This window comes from Haliaeetus albicilla, chromosome 25, assembly GCF_947461875.1.
Source record: "Haliaeetus albicilla chromosome 25, bHalAlb1.1, whole genome shotgun sequence".
Lineage (NCBI taxonomy): Eukaryota > Metazoa > Chordata > Aves > Accipitriformes > Accipitridae > Haliaeetus > Haliaeetus albicilla.
Window position 1 is genome coordinate 23,274,410 of NC_091507.1, and position 15,678 is coordinate 23,290,087.

General features: G+C 41.4%; 1 protein-coding gene across 1 annotated transcript in view; it reads left to right on the top strand.

The window, feature by feature from the left end:
• Positions 1 to 15,678, top strand: part of COL4A1 (collagen type IV alpha 1 chain) — a 125,614-nt gene that overhangs the window by 40,898 nt on the left and 69,038 nt on the right. Inside the window, exon 2 of the mRNA XM_069770285.1 lies at positions 10,936 to 10,986. Within this exon, the coding sequence (XP_069626386.1) occupies positions 10,936 to 10,986 (51 nt within the window). The remainder of the gene's footprint in view (positions 1 to 10,935; positions 10,987 to 15,678) is intronic.

The following is a 15,678-nucleotide window of genomic DNA, read 5'->3' on the forward strand; positions in this document are numbered from 1 at the left end:
CTGCTGAGAGAGGGCCACTGCGTGTGAGAGGAGGGAAGGCGGGAGGGAGTCCTCCATGGCGGTTTCCTCTCGGCCTGGTTCTGCCCCCGGCCTGGGTCGGGGCAGCGTTGGGAGGTGGAGGGTGGCCGTGAGGGGCTGCACCGCCTGACGGGCTGGCGGCCACCGCTGCCTCTCCCTCAGCCTCTGCCTAGTTTCGGTGGCGTTGCGTTTTGCCTGCCTGCTGGAGCCATTTTGGGGCAGGCTTTCAACCGCACCGAGCACCCATTCTCGGGCTTCCTACGGGTACCCTCGTGCCTGTGAAAACGGGGGGTGTGCGCTGAACACCAGAAGGCACCGAGGCCAGAGAAGCGACGAAGCATTTCTAGATAGAGTTCAGCCCTGCGGGCGTGGGTTTACTGAGAGGACGGCAAGGAGATGGCCGCCTGTCCCCTGCCCTGGCATCGCTGGCCACCGCGGGCGGAGGCAGCAGTTGTGGGACTCCATTGTAATGACACCGTTTCCATCTTGCCAGGTTATGGCTGGATCCAGCCTCGTACCTCCAGCAGGGGCTGGAAGTGGCTGTGCAGATCCAGCCTGGAAGGCAGCAAGAAAAACAAACTCACATGCTTTGTTTCAGAGACTGCAATCACTCTGCCTCGTGGACGAGAATGAAGTTTGATGTTTGGTTTCCCTTCAGGTTACATGCCTAGGAACTGCTAATGGTAGTTACACTAAAAAGGCTGGTGAGAAGGCAGGGTGTTTGGGTCTGAGTTGTGCAGGACAAGGAGCAGTTTGCTTTGTACGCTCCAGAGCAGTTGCGAATGAAGCGGATGGTAAGTTCTGCAACAGCCATGGTGGTGCTGCAGCAAGTTTTCCTGTCCTCCCCTCTGATGTTTTTTAAGTTAGCAAGATGAGGAGGAATGGGAGCTTCTCACCTGTATTGCCTGGCTCCAGTTTGCCCATTCACGAACTGGAAGAGTAGGATGGGGATTACTGGCGATGTTTACCATAATTGAATTTAGGAAGGGTTGTACCCTTTGAAATGTATTCCTGAAAGCACTTGTCGCTGGATGTCAGAAAGTCCTGGAGTATGCTCTAATCCTCAGCTGTCGGCCAAGGAACACCAGTGACTGTAACACCAGAGGATCCTACTGGAATTTTTTTCACCTCTTTGAAAATATAACTGAAAGTAAAGTTCTTAAATAGGAAAAGGGTACAAAACCGAATGGGCTGATAGTCACTTGGTAGATAAGAGTATTCTCTGCTTGCTGGAGGCTAAGCAGGATTTGGCAGTCTGTGGAAATCAACTTGCTAGTAGATAATGCTGATGGGAGGCTTTATATTTTAATGATAACGCCATTAGTTAGTATTCACAAACCAGTTATCTGCTTTGAGCTCTGCGGAGCTGAGTGGTATAATGTGATATTCTGAAAATTTCACTAAGTAAGCAAATACCTTGATTGTTGCCAGAACTTCCTGTAAAAGAATGTCGTTAGAGGAAACAGTTGCTTTAAATGTAATTTTTGTCCAAATATGGAACAACAAGAATAACTTTATATTTCCTGTGAACTAACTGGAAGCCCCCTGGATTTGCATTGCTTTGTGAAAATGGTGTTCACATCACCAACAGGAAAGTCATGTTCACAGAGCAGCTTTCAGGGGACTCCCATGACCCTACCTCCAGGACGGACCCCTGGGGAATTTGGAAAAGAATGTCAAAAATGAGGTCCCAGCAACAAAACATTTCAGCTCCAACAATCTGGTATTCTTTTGACTAAGAGGATGTAACTCTTTTTTTAAACATCTTTTTAGTGAAGTACTTCCAAACGATGCTAATTTACAAAATAAATATTTTCAGAAATAATTAATATTAAGCATTTAAAAATTAACTAATATTCCTTTGAGTGGCTAAAATATACTGGAGATCTCCGATAAGAATCTGCAGTCTGTCTGCAATTTTTGTATGAACATCCTGTAGGATTCTGGTAATACTAAAAACAACAACAATAAAACAACCCTCCCCTCAGGCGAACAAAATACACTGCCAAAAACTACAATCAGCCCCGATGTCCCAAGAGCCATAATGAATTTTCTTCTGATTGTATTCTATAGAGCTTTTCTTAAAATCAGTTGATTTTCTGAAAACTGTACAAGGCTTTTAAATAAAACTGGAGTGATTAGTTCAAGTTTCATCATGCAGAGTGATATTTCAGACAGTAACTTGCCATTCCTTTCAGATATTATTTATAACTTAATTTGGGATTCGCTTAAAGTTTTCCTCAGACTAACAGGGATACTTAACTGATACACTGACGTACTAGTAACCGTGAAGTGCCATGGTTTTCCACTGTGTAAGTTTGTTCCAGGAGTTTTTTCATCTGGTCTAAAGCTATCCATAGAAGGTTTATTGGGAGAACAGCTCTGCATTGGCAGAGAAATGAGTGGGGACCACTTCTGGTTCCTTCTGTCCTACTCATGTACACCAACCTACAGCCAAAGGAGGTCTTCAGGAGAATTAGTATTTTAATTCTCCTTATCCATGCAAGGTTTAGGGAGCCTTTACTGATTATTAGGTCACACTTACTTCCGCTGCTTAAACATAGGCATTTGGTGCCATTTGAGATATTTACACAGACCTGGCAGATGTGACCCAGGACCTCGGGGAGAGCTGTTCCCACCTGGCCTGGCAGCTGGAGGCAGGTGGGATCCCACAGGACATCTTGAATGGCACTGTTCTTCTGTGCTGTGTGAATACCGGATCTACAGAAAATGGAAATGACACAACCAAGGACTTTAAATAGCCTACTACATGACAGAAGCTTCCAGTGATTGCTGACTAGAGCTGGACTTAATTTGGTGACCTAGAAGGTGAAAGCTGTAAAACCAATAAGCTGTCCCTTGGTTCAGGGAATTCCCTGAGCAGTCATAGTTGAAGTTTACCCATGATTTGCTGGGGAAAAAAAAAAAAAAGGACATGAAGATAAGCTGCCAACTTTTTTTTTTTAATGGGGGAGGAAAAGGAGTTGGGAAAGGAGGAAAGACTAGAGCTTGCTGACGTTATAAAATCATAAAATATTCCCTTTTGTCTATTACTTATCTATCCATAGACATCTGAAATGGATGGGTTTACAAATGAAAGAGAACTCTGTCCAATTTCTGTTCTCTGCTTTAAGTCCTGAAAATGACGGCATGGTGACATTCCTTTTCCTGAACCATTTTGAGGGTTGAAGTTCAAATCGTCAGTCCAGGACAGTTGGCTTTGTGTCAACTCCTGCAAGGGACAGACTCCCTCCCCACTCTTCAGGCATTTGACCAAGGCCAGTCCTTTAGCACAGAGATCACCAAGCCGCAGTCACCCTTGTCCCCGCAGAGGGTGCAGGAGTGACCGAAGGTGAGAGATAGTGCACCAAGTCGCTCTCTTTTCCTTTCTGACCATCGAGAAGCCGGCAGCCTGCTGAAGCCTGTCTGCATACAGCTAGCCTTCTGGTGCTTCCCGCAGTACTTGTGCGAGTGCTTACGCTGAGGTTTCCTCTCTAATTACCAATTAGTACTACTCGTCATAAAATGTAATAGTCTTTATGATTCAAGCTAGCCTTAGTAGTTTATTCATTTTGAAGTGATGTTTTCTTTTCAGGCACCGCACTTAAATTGATCGTGGTTTTGGATGAGAAAGATAAAATATTAAGAATAATAAAATTACTAAGAAAAAAACAATTTGAGAGGCATTTTTCAGGAATTTTTAAATAGTACGGTTTGAGTTTTCTGATTTTTCTTCATTTGTTACAAGCAAAGGAAATAAAAACCTGGGCTCACAAAGGAGTTGCTTTTTCCTGATGGCTGCTTCCTTGAATTTTAAAGATGCCCATGTTCAGCGCAGTGAGGGGCTTTGAATCCACTCCTTCAGCTGGTGGATGAGTGCCCGTTTACCAGCCGGTGCTTGGGAGATCTGCTGTCACGCACAGGCAGTGCAGTTCCATGCCCAGCTACCCAGCTCTTGTGGATGCAGGATGAGCGCGAGTGGAAATGCCTTTGTACTCCAGTGCTTTGGATTGTCCTTAAGGAAGGAAGATGCCCAGGTTCGCCTCTCTGATCTAATAAGGTTTCAGTGTGCCATGTGAAATGAAATCATTTCAGTGGGAGAGAGGGGGTCAGTCTTGCCTTTGAAACGTTCCACAGCACAGCAGGTTTCCACTTCTAAGAGCAGTGAGCGCGGACCCTCTGAGGCAGAAGATAGCGTATGGTAGAACAACTCTTAAGTCCAGGTCAAACACTTAATGCAAAGTTAATGTGTTCTGAAGGAGGGTGACTTTGAGGTTTTGGTGGTGGTGGTGGTTTTTTGTTTTTTTGTTTTTTTTTTTAAAATCATGGCAAAGAAGAATGATGTACTTGCACCGAGCAATCAGTTTCCTTTGCCAACATTTTTACAAATATGTTTTTAAACCCTAGTTTAGGCAGGACACATTTACTTTTCCCCCACAGAGTTCCTGTCAACCAGTGTATCAATACATAACTTAACCTTTCAAAAATAATGTTTCAAAATACGTATGTTAATACTAATCCATACCTTGTTACTGTAGGCTAAGCAGAACTAGAAGTTTGTAAGTCTGTCATTTGGAGTTTTTTTAATAGGTGACAGTTTGTTTCTTGCAAATCACAATTTTTATCCTTTTGTTTAAATACAGTATGGTCACATAAAGAAACAATGAAGCTTTTCATCCTGATATGTTTATTTAAGAAAAAAAAAAAAAAGGATTTTATACTGTTAAAGTGAAGCGATCTGTTTCCATAATCTAAAGTAAATCTAATAGTACAAAGGCAAATAACTAAATTTTGCTAACTTGCTAAGACAGTCTGGATTTTTTTGTTATCCTCTTTGTTCTAGCTAAGTGTAAATCAGAAGTTTTAGCAACATGATTGTTTTTAAAGTTATTCGACTGCAAAATCAGTTAATAAAAATATTGATGTTAACTGAAATATAGCAGTGATTTCCTCTAATGGTTCTTTACATACAAAAGAGCAGTTCAGCTCATTCAATACAGTTATATCTAAAGGGTAAGGACAAGAATAGTAATACAGCTAGAGAGCTATTTTGACATTCTGAAGAGAGACGAAAGTATGAGAGGAATGCGAGATAAGTGTCCTGCAGCTGGCATCACCTCCCTGTTCCTGTATTTAGTGGGATGTGAAACTGAAGACATTATTGATCCAGCTCTCATCCGCTACGTGATTTGTACATATGTGTGCTTAGGAAGAAGTGCAGTGTCTACTACGTAGGGATAAATCTCCCTTGGCCATTCCTGTTGTGACTAGGTTAGCGTAAGGATGGAAGGGGGTGGGTTTTATGGAGGGAGGAGATTCAGACTTAAAGCTGTCACTGTCAAGCAGCCATCCCATTGGCATAACCAGTCTTGGTGTTTCAACTTGAAACTGGTATTGAAATTCAGCTCAAATTGGGGTTTGAACTAAAGCAATATAGAGTGCAAAATCTACACTGTTTCATGACAAAACTTCACCAGTTTAAGTGTCATGTCTAAACAGAAAATGTCATTTTATAATGAATGAATCATGAGATGAAATGATTATGATTATTTTTACTTTTTGAAGCATTTCAGCTATGAATTAGAAACATTGTAAATACTCAGAGAATTTTGATACCTGTGCTAGTCTCACCAGTCACCTGTTCACAGGATTTTCAGTCATTTGAAAGGCATTGTATTTTGGGTAGGAGAAGTGACTACATTCCCTGGAATGAAAACTTTAACATGAACAGAGTTAAGTAAACAGTGAGAATTTTACCTGTGTCTGCTTTGCAGGGTAAGATATGAACTTGACTGATACCTATGCAATTAGCCTAAGCTGGTAGTCAGCTCAGCAACTGAAACTCAGCAAGCAGAGTCAGAGCTGATGTTGTGGGAAAGAGAACTACGTTTTGTCTTGAAAAATGCACTTCTGTAAGAGAGTGGAGCGCCCAAGAACTGACTTGGCCTTCGTACTTTTTTGATCTCTGTAGCCTCCAGAAATGGTGCATTTCCAAATACAGCAGTTGTCTCCCCTGCTAGGTTGTTCATCTGGCTGTTTGCATCGTTCCTGTGCGAGTTCCAAGTAATAGTCTTCAAAGGCCAGGAAAGTAGCTGGACGTGGGAAAATGGGGCAAAATGCAACAAAAGTCTGTAGCCACAATCTGACAGGTGTCTTACAGGCTGAATTGCAGAGCAGAGTTTCTTCCATCCACTGCAGGAACTTCTAGCAGCCTTTCCAGCTCTGTCAGTCACAGGGCTTAGTACATGGCTCAGTACGTGATTCATGGAAGTTAGATGTCCAGGTTGGGACGCCCATTCATTAGCAGCACTTTTTCAGAATTATATGTTAATATGATAGTAAATGAATCGCTCTCCTTTAGGCAAATGCTCAGTCTGCATGTAGCATGTTAATATGCACGCTGTTAAAGGGGTGTAATCTTTTTATAGTTTTATACTGATTTGCTAGCGTGATTCATTAAACTTATCAGTTGCAGACAGTCTGGGAGAATGAAATGGAACGGAAATGCTTGTCAAAAAATGAAGCAATTTGTATTGCTAAAATGACCTTCTGCTTCTGGGCTGACTGATATTTTGTGGGAGGAGTAATATAAAATAAATGTAATCAAATGTTATATGAGGGGCTGGCCTGTGGTGCGAGAGCGCTATGGCTTTTTGAAAACTGCTAGCCTACCACGCAAAGTAGGTGAGGTATCGCAGTGCACCTGGCCAAAGTCTTTGGATTAGTCTGTAATTGGCTCCTAGACAAGGGATAAAGAGTCTGCCTTTTCATCCCTCCACGTGGATTATACTTCCTGCCCAGCACCATTCCTTCTCTGTTTTGGCACTTGGAGGACAGCAGTGAGTGCTCCAAGCTCCATGCAGTTCCTGGGGAAGGCGTTGTTTCACAGAGGATGTCTGGGAGATAGAACAGAATTATTTCTCTTCATTTGTCTCATTATCTCTAGTCATGTGTTGTGAGAAATCATGAACTGGATTCTTTGTATCATGAGACCAATTTAAAATCATAAAAGTTTAGAAATAAGAATTTGCACAATTTCAGCTTACTTACCTTGTGATGATTATCTTTATTCCTTCAGGGGGAAGTTTCCCACTTAGGAGTTGGTTGTGTAAGGTTCTTAAGTCATTCCTAAATGAGTACCAGAAATGCAGATCTCCTTGTTCGCTGTTCAAAAGATACTCAACTAAATTTCTAACGCTTTACAAGGAAGGAAGAGCTATTGTTATTCTCTGTCCCATTCCGTCTGTAACTTCTAGCCCTCTGTTTGATCCTGCGTATCCACTATTCTGTCCCTTTTACCCCTTGTTCTCATACGTAGCCCATACTCCTTTCTGCCCATTTCATTCTCTTCTGCTTAGTCCTCCAAGGTGTGCTTCATCTCCATTGAAAGCAAACATCCAAAATAGGGGAGATGGATCCCAGCCTGGAAGTGCCTGTTTCTTGCCATAGAATAGAGGGGGACCGCAGTGACTAGTAAAGATGTTTGTACCTTAAATTTGTACTTAAGTTTGTGCTCCTTAAATTGACCTTTGATCCATAAAGGATCAAAGTTTCCAGTCTGGCTCTCACATCTTTTCAGAGGACTGAGAGGAAGAAGCTCATACTTCCTCCTAGTATGTGCAGAATGTGATCACATCCCTCGGATTCAAAAATACATTTTAGTAGCTGAGGATAATGCTGTCCAGTAGTGGCTGTCATGGTTGGCCAACCTTCCATCCACCTGCAAAGGTTACACTCAGTGATAGTAGGAGACGATGCTACTGTAAAATAAAGGCCGAGTTCTGTAGCACAGGTGGCCTGTTCTGGCAAAGCAGGCTGCAGCACTTGACTGCAGATAGGACCTTATGCAGCTGTGCTCCCTGATGCTCAGTATTTTCTCACCTTCCTTGCCTTTGGTTATTCTAATTTGAGGCTTAAGAAACAGGAAAAATTTAATATAATTGCATCATTTGGGGAGCACAAAGAGAGACCTGAAAGCACAAGTCCATTCTTCTGGCCGTGCTAAATTTAAGAACAAAAACCAACTTAAAAATAAATAACAACATACTTTTTTTCTAAAATGGTGTATGTTAAATAACAGGCTGAAGGAAATATGCGGAGATTAACTTAAACAGATGTTTATAATGATTCAATGACGTATTTTAATTACATTCCCAGATGCAAATAAAACAGACTTCTGAATTTAAGGGATGTCTTGATAAAACTGATAACATTCTACATGATGCTGAAGGAGGAAGTATGAGCTGCAAGCATGCGTCCTCCAGCTGTGATCTCATCAGGTCTGAAAAACCAAGAGAGGTCACACTGGGTCACTTCTTGAAATGGGAGGCCCAATGTTTTTCCAGGCATAGCCATGTGCTGCAAGGAGTAAAGCGGATTATTCAGTGGGTGGCACTTTCTCTCCTGGTCAGTACTGAGTTGGCATTGCAGCATGTGTTGGTGTCATTTTCAGATCTAATTCTCTTTCTGCAGTATATGATAAATACGCATTCTAATCAGTGTGAATTTTCATCTTTCTGTGCATTTATAACATGGTTAAATGCTGTAATAATGTAAGAGAAAAAATGTGATTATTTTTGCTTTATGTGAATATGGAGAAAGTTTGGCTTCAAACAACAAATTCAGTGGATCTACATATAAAAAAAGGATCTCAATAGAAGCAACAAATTTTTCAGGAGCTGGTACTTTAGTTTTATTGGACAGCCTTTAATAACTTTATTTTCAGTATTAAAGCCCCATTTCTCTTTAACGCTTTACTTTAAAAGAAAATGTATTTACCAAGTAAAAATGTTTCTGTATTATTTAACTTTCCAGAGTGATGATGTTTAGTGGTCTCATTGGAGGTTTTCCAAATTCAAAATGGGTTAGGTACATTTGCTCTCGATTTCCCAGAAGTACCGAGGTCCCAGTAGGCTGTGGAGCCCACAGGTGTGGAGGGACCGGTGCCCAGTGCCCATGCTGAGAGCTGGCTCTGGAGAGGTGCCGTCCCTGACTGCTTCTGGATAACGGCTTAACAGGGCTGCTGAAGGATCTCGTCTGCAGTGGTGGAATATTCAGTAACACAAATGCTTTGCCTGTTTTCCTCCTAGTTTGTTTCTGAGGGGCATGACAACAGTAAAAGCACTAGGCTGTGGAGTTACTCACTGGTTGCTTCATGACTGTGAGGAGGAAAAGTGAGGAGCAGCCCAGATGCACTTAAGTGCACGGAAATACTCTGGTAACACAAAGCGACTGTAAGCTTTTACCTGTGCATCAGTTAATCTGACCTCTCTGATATGTTATCACCTTTCACGTTTCGCAAAAAAAAAATGAATGGCTCTTTATGATTATGTCATAGAAATCCCAATCTTGTGATTGCTGTGACTTGATCCAGACAAACCAACACCCAAATCTCTCAAGTCTCCGTCTTAAGACTTGCATGAAAGCTTTTAGTAGCATTTATTAAGATAAAGGTCCCTTCCTCAAACGCCTACATCAAGATCTTCTCTCCCTCACTTCTGAGGGAAGTGGCACTTGCGAGTATTTCGTGTGATGGGATCAGCTGTGGGGGCTGGCAAGGCCAGCTGTGCAGTCCACCTTCCTTTGCCCCGAGGGGAAAAAGCCCCTCTCCCGCACCCTCCTGTCCGCCTGCCCTCCAGAATTTCGCATCACAGAATCCAGATAGACTTGGGAGTCTGTCAGCTTCCACGCTAAAGTACCATCATCTTCTGGAGGTACAAGCTGGCTGTATTTTGACTTCAGTTTCCCTAGTGTAGCAACCCCATGAGGTGGTGCCTTTCAGAAAACAAGGATCTCTGGTATCTACTGGAGAATAATTCAGACTGGTTATGTTTTTATTCATGTTTTCTATGCATTCTCCTGCTGCAACAAATGTGCTTTTACTGAGTGGAAGGTTTCCCATTGTAATGACAATTGCATTTGGGCATTATAGGGGGGCAAGGAGGAAAGAAGATGACTTAAAATGTGGTAGATAAAAGAAACAGGACCAGAACCCTGGAGCTAGACATTGCTTGGCCAGTAAACATTAACAATTGCCTCCATATCTAATATCTAACATTAGGAGCAGTTTGCTCTCTGAGGGACTGTGGTTTGACTCGATTTCATAAAGTATGTCCAGACGTACTTCTTGATATAGTTTCCTGTGGTAATTATACCAATATTTAACTTCCTTTAAAAACTATTTTCCTCCTATCTGAAGATTGCCACTTACTGATAAAAAAAATTTAGTAAATCAATATTAAGAGATCTCATGGTAAACACCAAAGGGTGTAGACAACATTTTTTGTCTACAGAGAAGAAACAAAAAAAGTATTCTTCAGGTCTGGTATTTTTCTCCTTAAGCACAGAAGATAAATCATGAACTGCAGTTTCACCATCCCTTTCCTTCTCCTCAAAGCAATGGCACATATTTATAGAGGTTAGGTATTTATGCAGAATGCAAGCCATTTAATAAAAAAACAGTATTAAAGAGATGCTTCTATGACTGAATTGATTTTGTTTTAAATATTCTGTTGGGCTTTGCATGAATAGAATCCTAGCAGAGAATCCACTTGTTTTAAATTGAGGCATTCATATTGCTAGAGGCAGAGTATGTGTGTATTCTATAAAAATGAGTTATTTTTTAAATGGTGGCCAAAAGACAACAATTTAGAAGTAATACAACAGTTTTCTATGGTTAAAAACTATAGCAGGTTTTTTTCTTCTTTTACAAAGGCATCTTTTATTGGACTGTGACTGAGACCAGAGGTGTACGCCTATATAAAGATAACAAAGTATTGCATTGGACTGAAGTGAATGTTCCCCAGACTGACCAGCCTTGCAGTCAGGGTGGTAGTGCTGATGCCCCTGGCTCGTTGCGGTATGTTCTCCTGTCACCCAGTTCAGACAATTAATTCTCAATTTCTCTTTCATTTTCAGGGTTGTTCCGGTTGTGGAAAATGTGACTGCAGTGGCGTAAAGGGGCAAAAGGTGAGTAGGTCAGCTCTCTCTGCTTCGTTACCTTGCTTACTTAAACCACACGGTGTACAATCTCTTGGGAGGCGGGCGAGCTGTTGGTTTCAGGAACACTTGCACCGCCGCGGGGCATCGCCGCGGCCCAGCCGCCCGCCCTTCAGCAGGGTTTCCCAACGACAGCCACCTCGGTGTCCGCAGCAGCGGAGGGCAGGAGGGCTGGGGGTGGGAAGGAGCCGAACGCCCCCCCTGCGGGCTGAAGCCCCTAGCCCGGCGCTTGGCCGTGGCCTCCCTCTTTCCCCATCGCGTGGGATGCTGACGCGGCACGCTCTCCCTTCCTACACCTCGCCTCCCGGCTCGGCAGCTGGCCACCGCTGGAAGCGCCGCGAGTGATTCGGTTCGGTTCGGAAACGCTCCCCGCAGCCCGCTGTGCAGGTCACTCCCCAAGAAGGCTGTGGTGCGTCGTAAGCAATGTACCTTGACCAGGGTTAGCCCTGGGAGGCAATGACCTGCAGTAGGAAAAAGGAGATTTAGTAATCAGCTTAAATACAGAAAAGTGTTGGAGGTCAAGAAAAAAACCCCAATATTTAAAGCTTTGTGACAGAACCTCGCAAATGAGTTTTGAAGTTCCCATTCAGCTATCTAAACTTTCTGTGTATGAAACAGAAAAGGCACTTTAAAGGCTTCTTCTAAAGCAGTAACAGCGAAGAAAAATTATAGCGTACTTAAGCATTCCATGAATTCCCCCTGTAAATTACTTGCTTTTGTAAATATTGTAGACATTCAATCGCTCTCCTTATCTCTTCCAATTTTGCTGTAGAGATTTTAATCTACAGTGTGTTCTGTTGTGCATGCACATGTACTGTATATCTACCATTATATGAGTGTAAACCAAAGGTTTTACCATTCTGTGATTGCACTGGGAACATTTTTTGAGGTAAGTTGTTTAGGCCAACCGAAGGAGTGCTTAGAAGAGGTGGGGGGTTTGTTTGTTTTTTGTTAGGGGGGGGTGTTTTGGTTTTTTTTAAATAAATATGTAGCTGGTATTCTACATTGTCTCACATGCGATAGCTACGTATTTACGGATGAGGGCTTTAAGAATGTTTGTTGGTGGCTTTTCTTCAGTGTTTGCCAGAACAAGGAATGTAAATTACTTAATTGGAGACCCAAGCAAAGATTGTTTTCTTTGTAACAGAACATAGATTAATTTGTGAGACAGATGAAAAGTGTCGAGGTTCAAAACATCTTTTAGATGGAGTCTCCTTTTTTTTAATGACCCATTAATATCTATTTAATAAAAGTCAGCTATATATATAAAGAAAAAAAAAAAAGCAAAGATTTGGGAAAGGTTCGGAACTCTGAACTTATTCCTTGATATCTTGATCTTATTTTCCAGTAACAAGTACAAATGAGTCATTGTAGAATGAGAGATATAGTATGTTATAACTCTCTTGTTGAAAGCCATTAGTTTTCAGTTCACAGAGTATGCTAGCATCTTGTAACTAGATCATTTTAAAAAATGATAGTTTGGGGAAATAAATTGTATTAAAGCTTATGCTTCATTTATTTCTGGCTGCAATCCTGACTCTCTTTGCTAGAGCTCTTGCTGGCATTTTTCATTTGCATAGTCGAGTCTCAAAAAGTTGTCTTTGAAAGAAATAGATGCTTGTCTGACACTGTAGAAGCCAAGACTACCCCAAATTAATGTAAGTTATTTAAAAATGTAGAAGAGAGAAAAATTACCAGTCCATAGGAAGAGAAGTCATAGTAAATTCCAGATCTCATGCAAACTTGTCGCGCAAGTCAGTGTACTCCACGCTCTTCCTAATGGTTTCTATCACAAACTTCTCTGACTTTAAACGTGTATAGTGAAGTATTTACATAGTTTTAGACTATGTAGGAATTTAATTATTGACATTAGAGACATCTAGACAGGTGAATGAATAGTTACACCTAGAAAAGAATATTCAGGAAAGGCATTTGGAGACGTTTTGGAATGCATTTCGAAGTAACTTGATTCAGATCAATATGTATCAATGCTTGCTCGTTATGTTAACACTCTGAGGCTTTCAAACGTGTACTTAGGATTTTGAACAGAAAACTGAGTTTTATTTAAAAACATCTGCCCCCCACCCTTGTTTTAGCCTAGTGCAGCTTTTCGTCCCAATTCTTTACATTTAATGCCTGTCTAGAATAAGGACAGCCTGCTACCCAGTCCCAGGCCTGAAGACAGAAGTTGGTGAGGGAAAACGAGGGAAGCATCCTTCCCACTTGCCTCGGTAATATTTCTAGAAATGGTCTTTCCAACCAACACATTTGGATTTGAAGTATGTCTCTGCTGAACACAGTTCCCATTAATGCGCACATCAGTAGTGGTACCTGGTACCTCAGAGATCTACGTGAATGTGGTTTACTCGGAGAAGGACTCATTAGAAAGATTTGATTGTAGCCAGGATCCAGGCCAGAGGAGGGCCATCTCTTGTGGTACCCCAGGAGACCACGTCAGAGAACATCTGCTCTCCACTTCTCACGTAGCCACTTGCGTGGGAAGCACACAGCCCTTCTGCCTGGCACCATCCACAGCCAACATGTTGCCTACACTGGAAACCCTTTTGATCTGGCTTCCATGTTGCGCAGAAGTGCACAAACGCTGAAGGGCCTTTTCCAATCCACCCACGCTCTTCAGCAACGTAACCACACCAGTTTACTGCCGTGGGAGCTTCGGCAGCTGCGGAAGTGGGTGCTGGGTTTACCCTTTAATGCCTTAATTATTAACATCTGGAGATATATTTCCTACCGTAGTGTGGGAAGAAGTTCCAGAGCCTATGATTTGGGGGTGGGCTTTAATTAAAATACATTTGGCCAAATAATCATATTAATGATCTCACCAGAAAAAGGTTTGAAGATAGTATTTGACTTACAGGCTGTGAAATGCCCAAGAAATATTACCCAACAGCATTTCAGACATGGAAGAGTAAATTACATTGCTGTATTTTTCTCTCTTATTTGAGAATCTTTCCATCAGTATGACCATTTGGATGGTCGTATTGAGAATACATTCAATACGTTCTCTCATTAGACTGCTTCCATGAAAATTGCATTTCTATGCCAAACTCTTTTAAGATGACTCATACTTTATCAAGGGCATATAATTGACAAAGTCTAAGGGTTTTCATCCCTTTCAGAAAATTTCAGAAAGTGAGTGTAATTGCACCAGATGGCTCTTATCCTATAAAGCCTTTGTTATTACACTGAACATCAGGCTGTTATTTTAAGCTATATAATGTCAAGTATCAAGTATTTGCCAAACAAAAGGTGCATAAATTTTAGAAAAACATAATATTGCTAAAATAATACAATAATAAATAATACCTTACTGTTTTCCATTAGATAGATTAGCCTAAAACATCTTCATTTGTTTCCTCTTACACTTTTTATTGGGTTTTCTGCATAATAACTGACTGTTCTTTCTAACCTTGTTGAAGTGTGAGATCTGTTCAAACTGATCAGAGTTTTGAATGCTTGCCTACATTGTATTGGGTTACTCAGAAGCAGACAGAAGCTATGTTTTCTCATTTATGCCTACCTAGATTCTGAGAACAATTTCAAGCAGCTGGGGAGATAAGAAGTGCTAGCCATTAATGTGTGTAGAAAAAGCAAGTTAAGCATTTAATTACCATTTAGAACAAAGACTGTATAGAGCTGAGTAAAATTCTCCATGCACTGACTTTTTCCAAGAATGTTCATTCTCTCATTCATGACCATTTACGCTCCTTTTACTCCATATCAGAAATGTGTATAAATGGAGGTAACACTGGAACTTTGCTGTAACTAATACAGAATGATTAACCTTCTAACACTTTTCAGTTAGAATGCATTAAGGTATAAATTCTCATTCTTTAGTATAGATACCATATGCTGGTTGCCCTGCCTCAGGATTACCCATTAAAAGTTAGTCACAAGAGTATATCAGATGTGATTTTGTCATTGCACATGAAGTATTGCACTTTAAAAAAAAAAAAAAAAACTCTACTAGGAAATTCTGAAAGAAAATAGAAAATAAGAGTAGAATGAACTGTTGCATAACCGCTGCTTTTCAGGTTTTTTTTGTTTGAGATGTAAGAAAAGTTGAGCAATTCACTTTGTATTGGCATATTTTTGTTTGCCTGATTCTGGGACTGTATCTGTATTATTATACCTACATAAAAATCACTTCTGTGTTTCCCTTGATGGATGCATCCATCCCTGTGTGCATTGACCATGCTGCAGAAGTACGCAAACTGGCTTTGCTTGAGCCACTGTGGGTCTGGAAGCCAGCTAGCTCTGTTACTGGCTTAGGCTGACAGTCACTGGGACACCTCTGTGGTCCCCCATCAAGAGGACCAGTGACCAGTCTTTTCTCTCATACAGTCTTAGAGTCATGCATGGTTCTGCTGTCTGCAGGTGACTGTGCTTCTCCATTTCCTCTGTGTAATGAAGAGTTGACTGTTCCAGTCGGCTGTGTCCCTGTATGTTTGGTTTGGTTTGGGTTTTTTGAGGTATATCAGATTGGGAGGGCCTTCAAGGCTTTTGCTGTCATTTTAGGTATCAAAAGATAGAGCAAAAATATTTGTGATATTGCTGAGTTAAAACAATATAAAACCCCTTGTTGGAGAGAAGCTCCGGCAGTCAGTGGGAAAATCACTATTAAGTACTTCTGAGTTTCCTTTA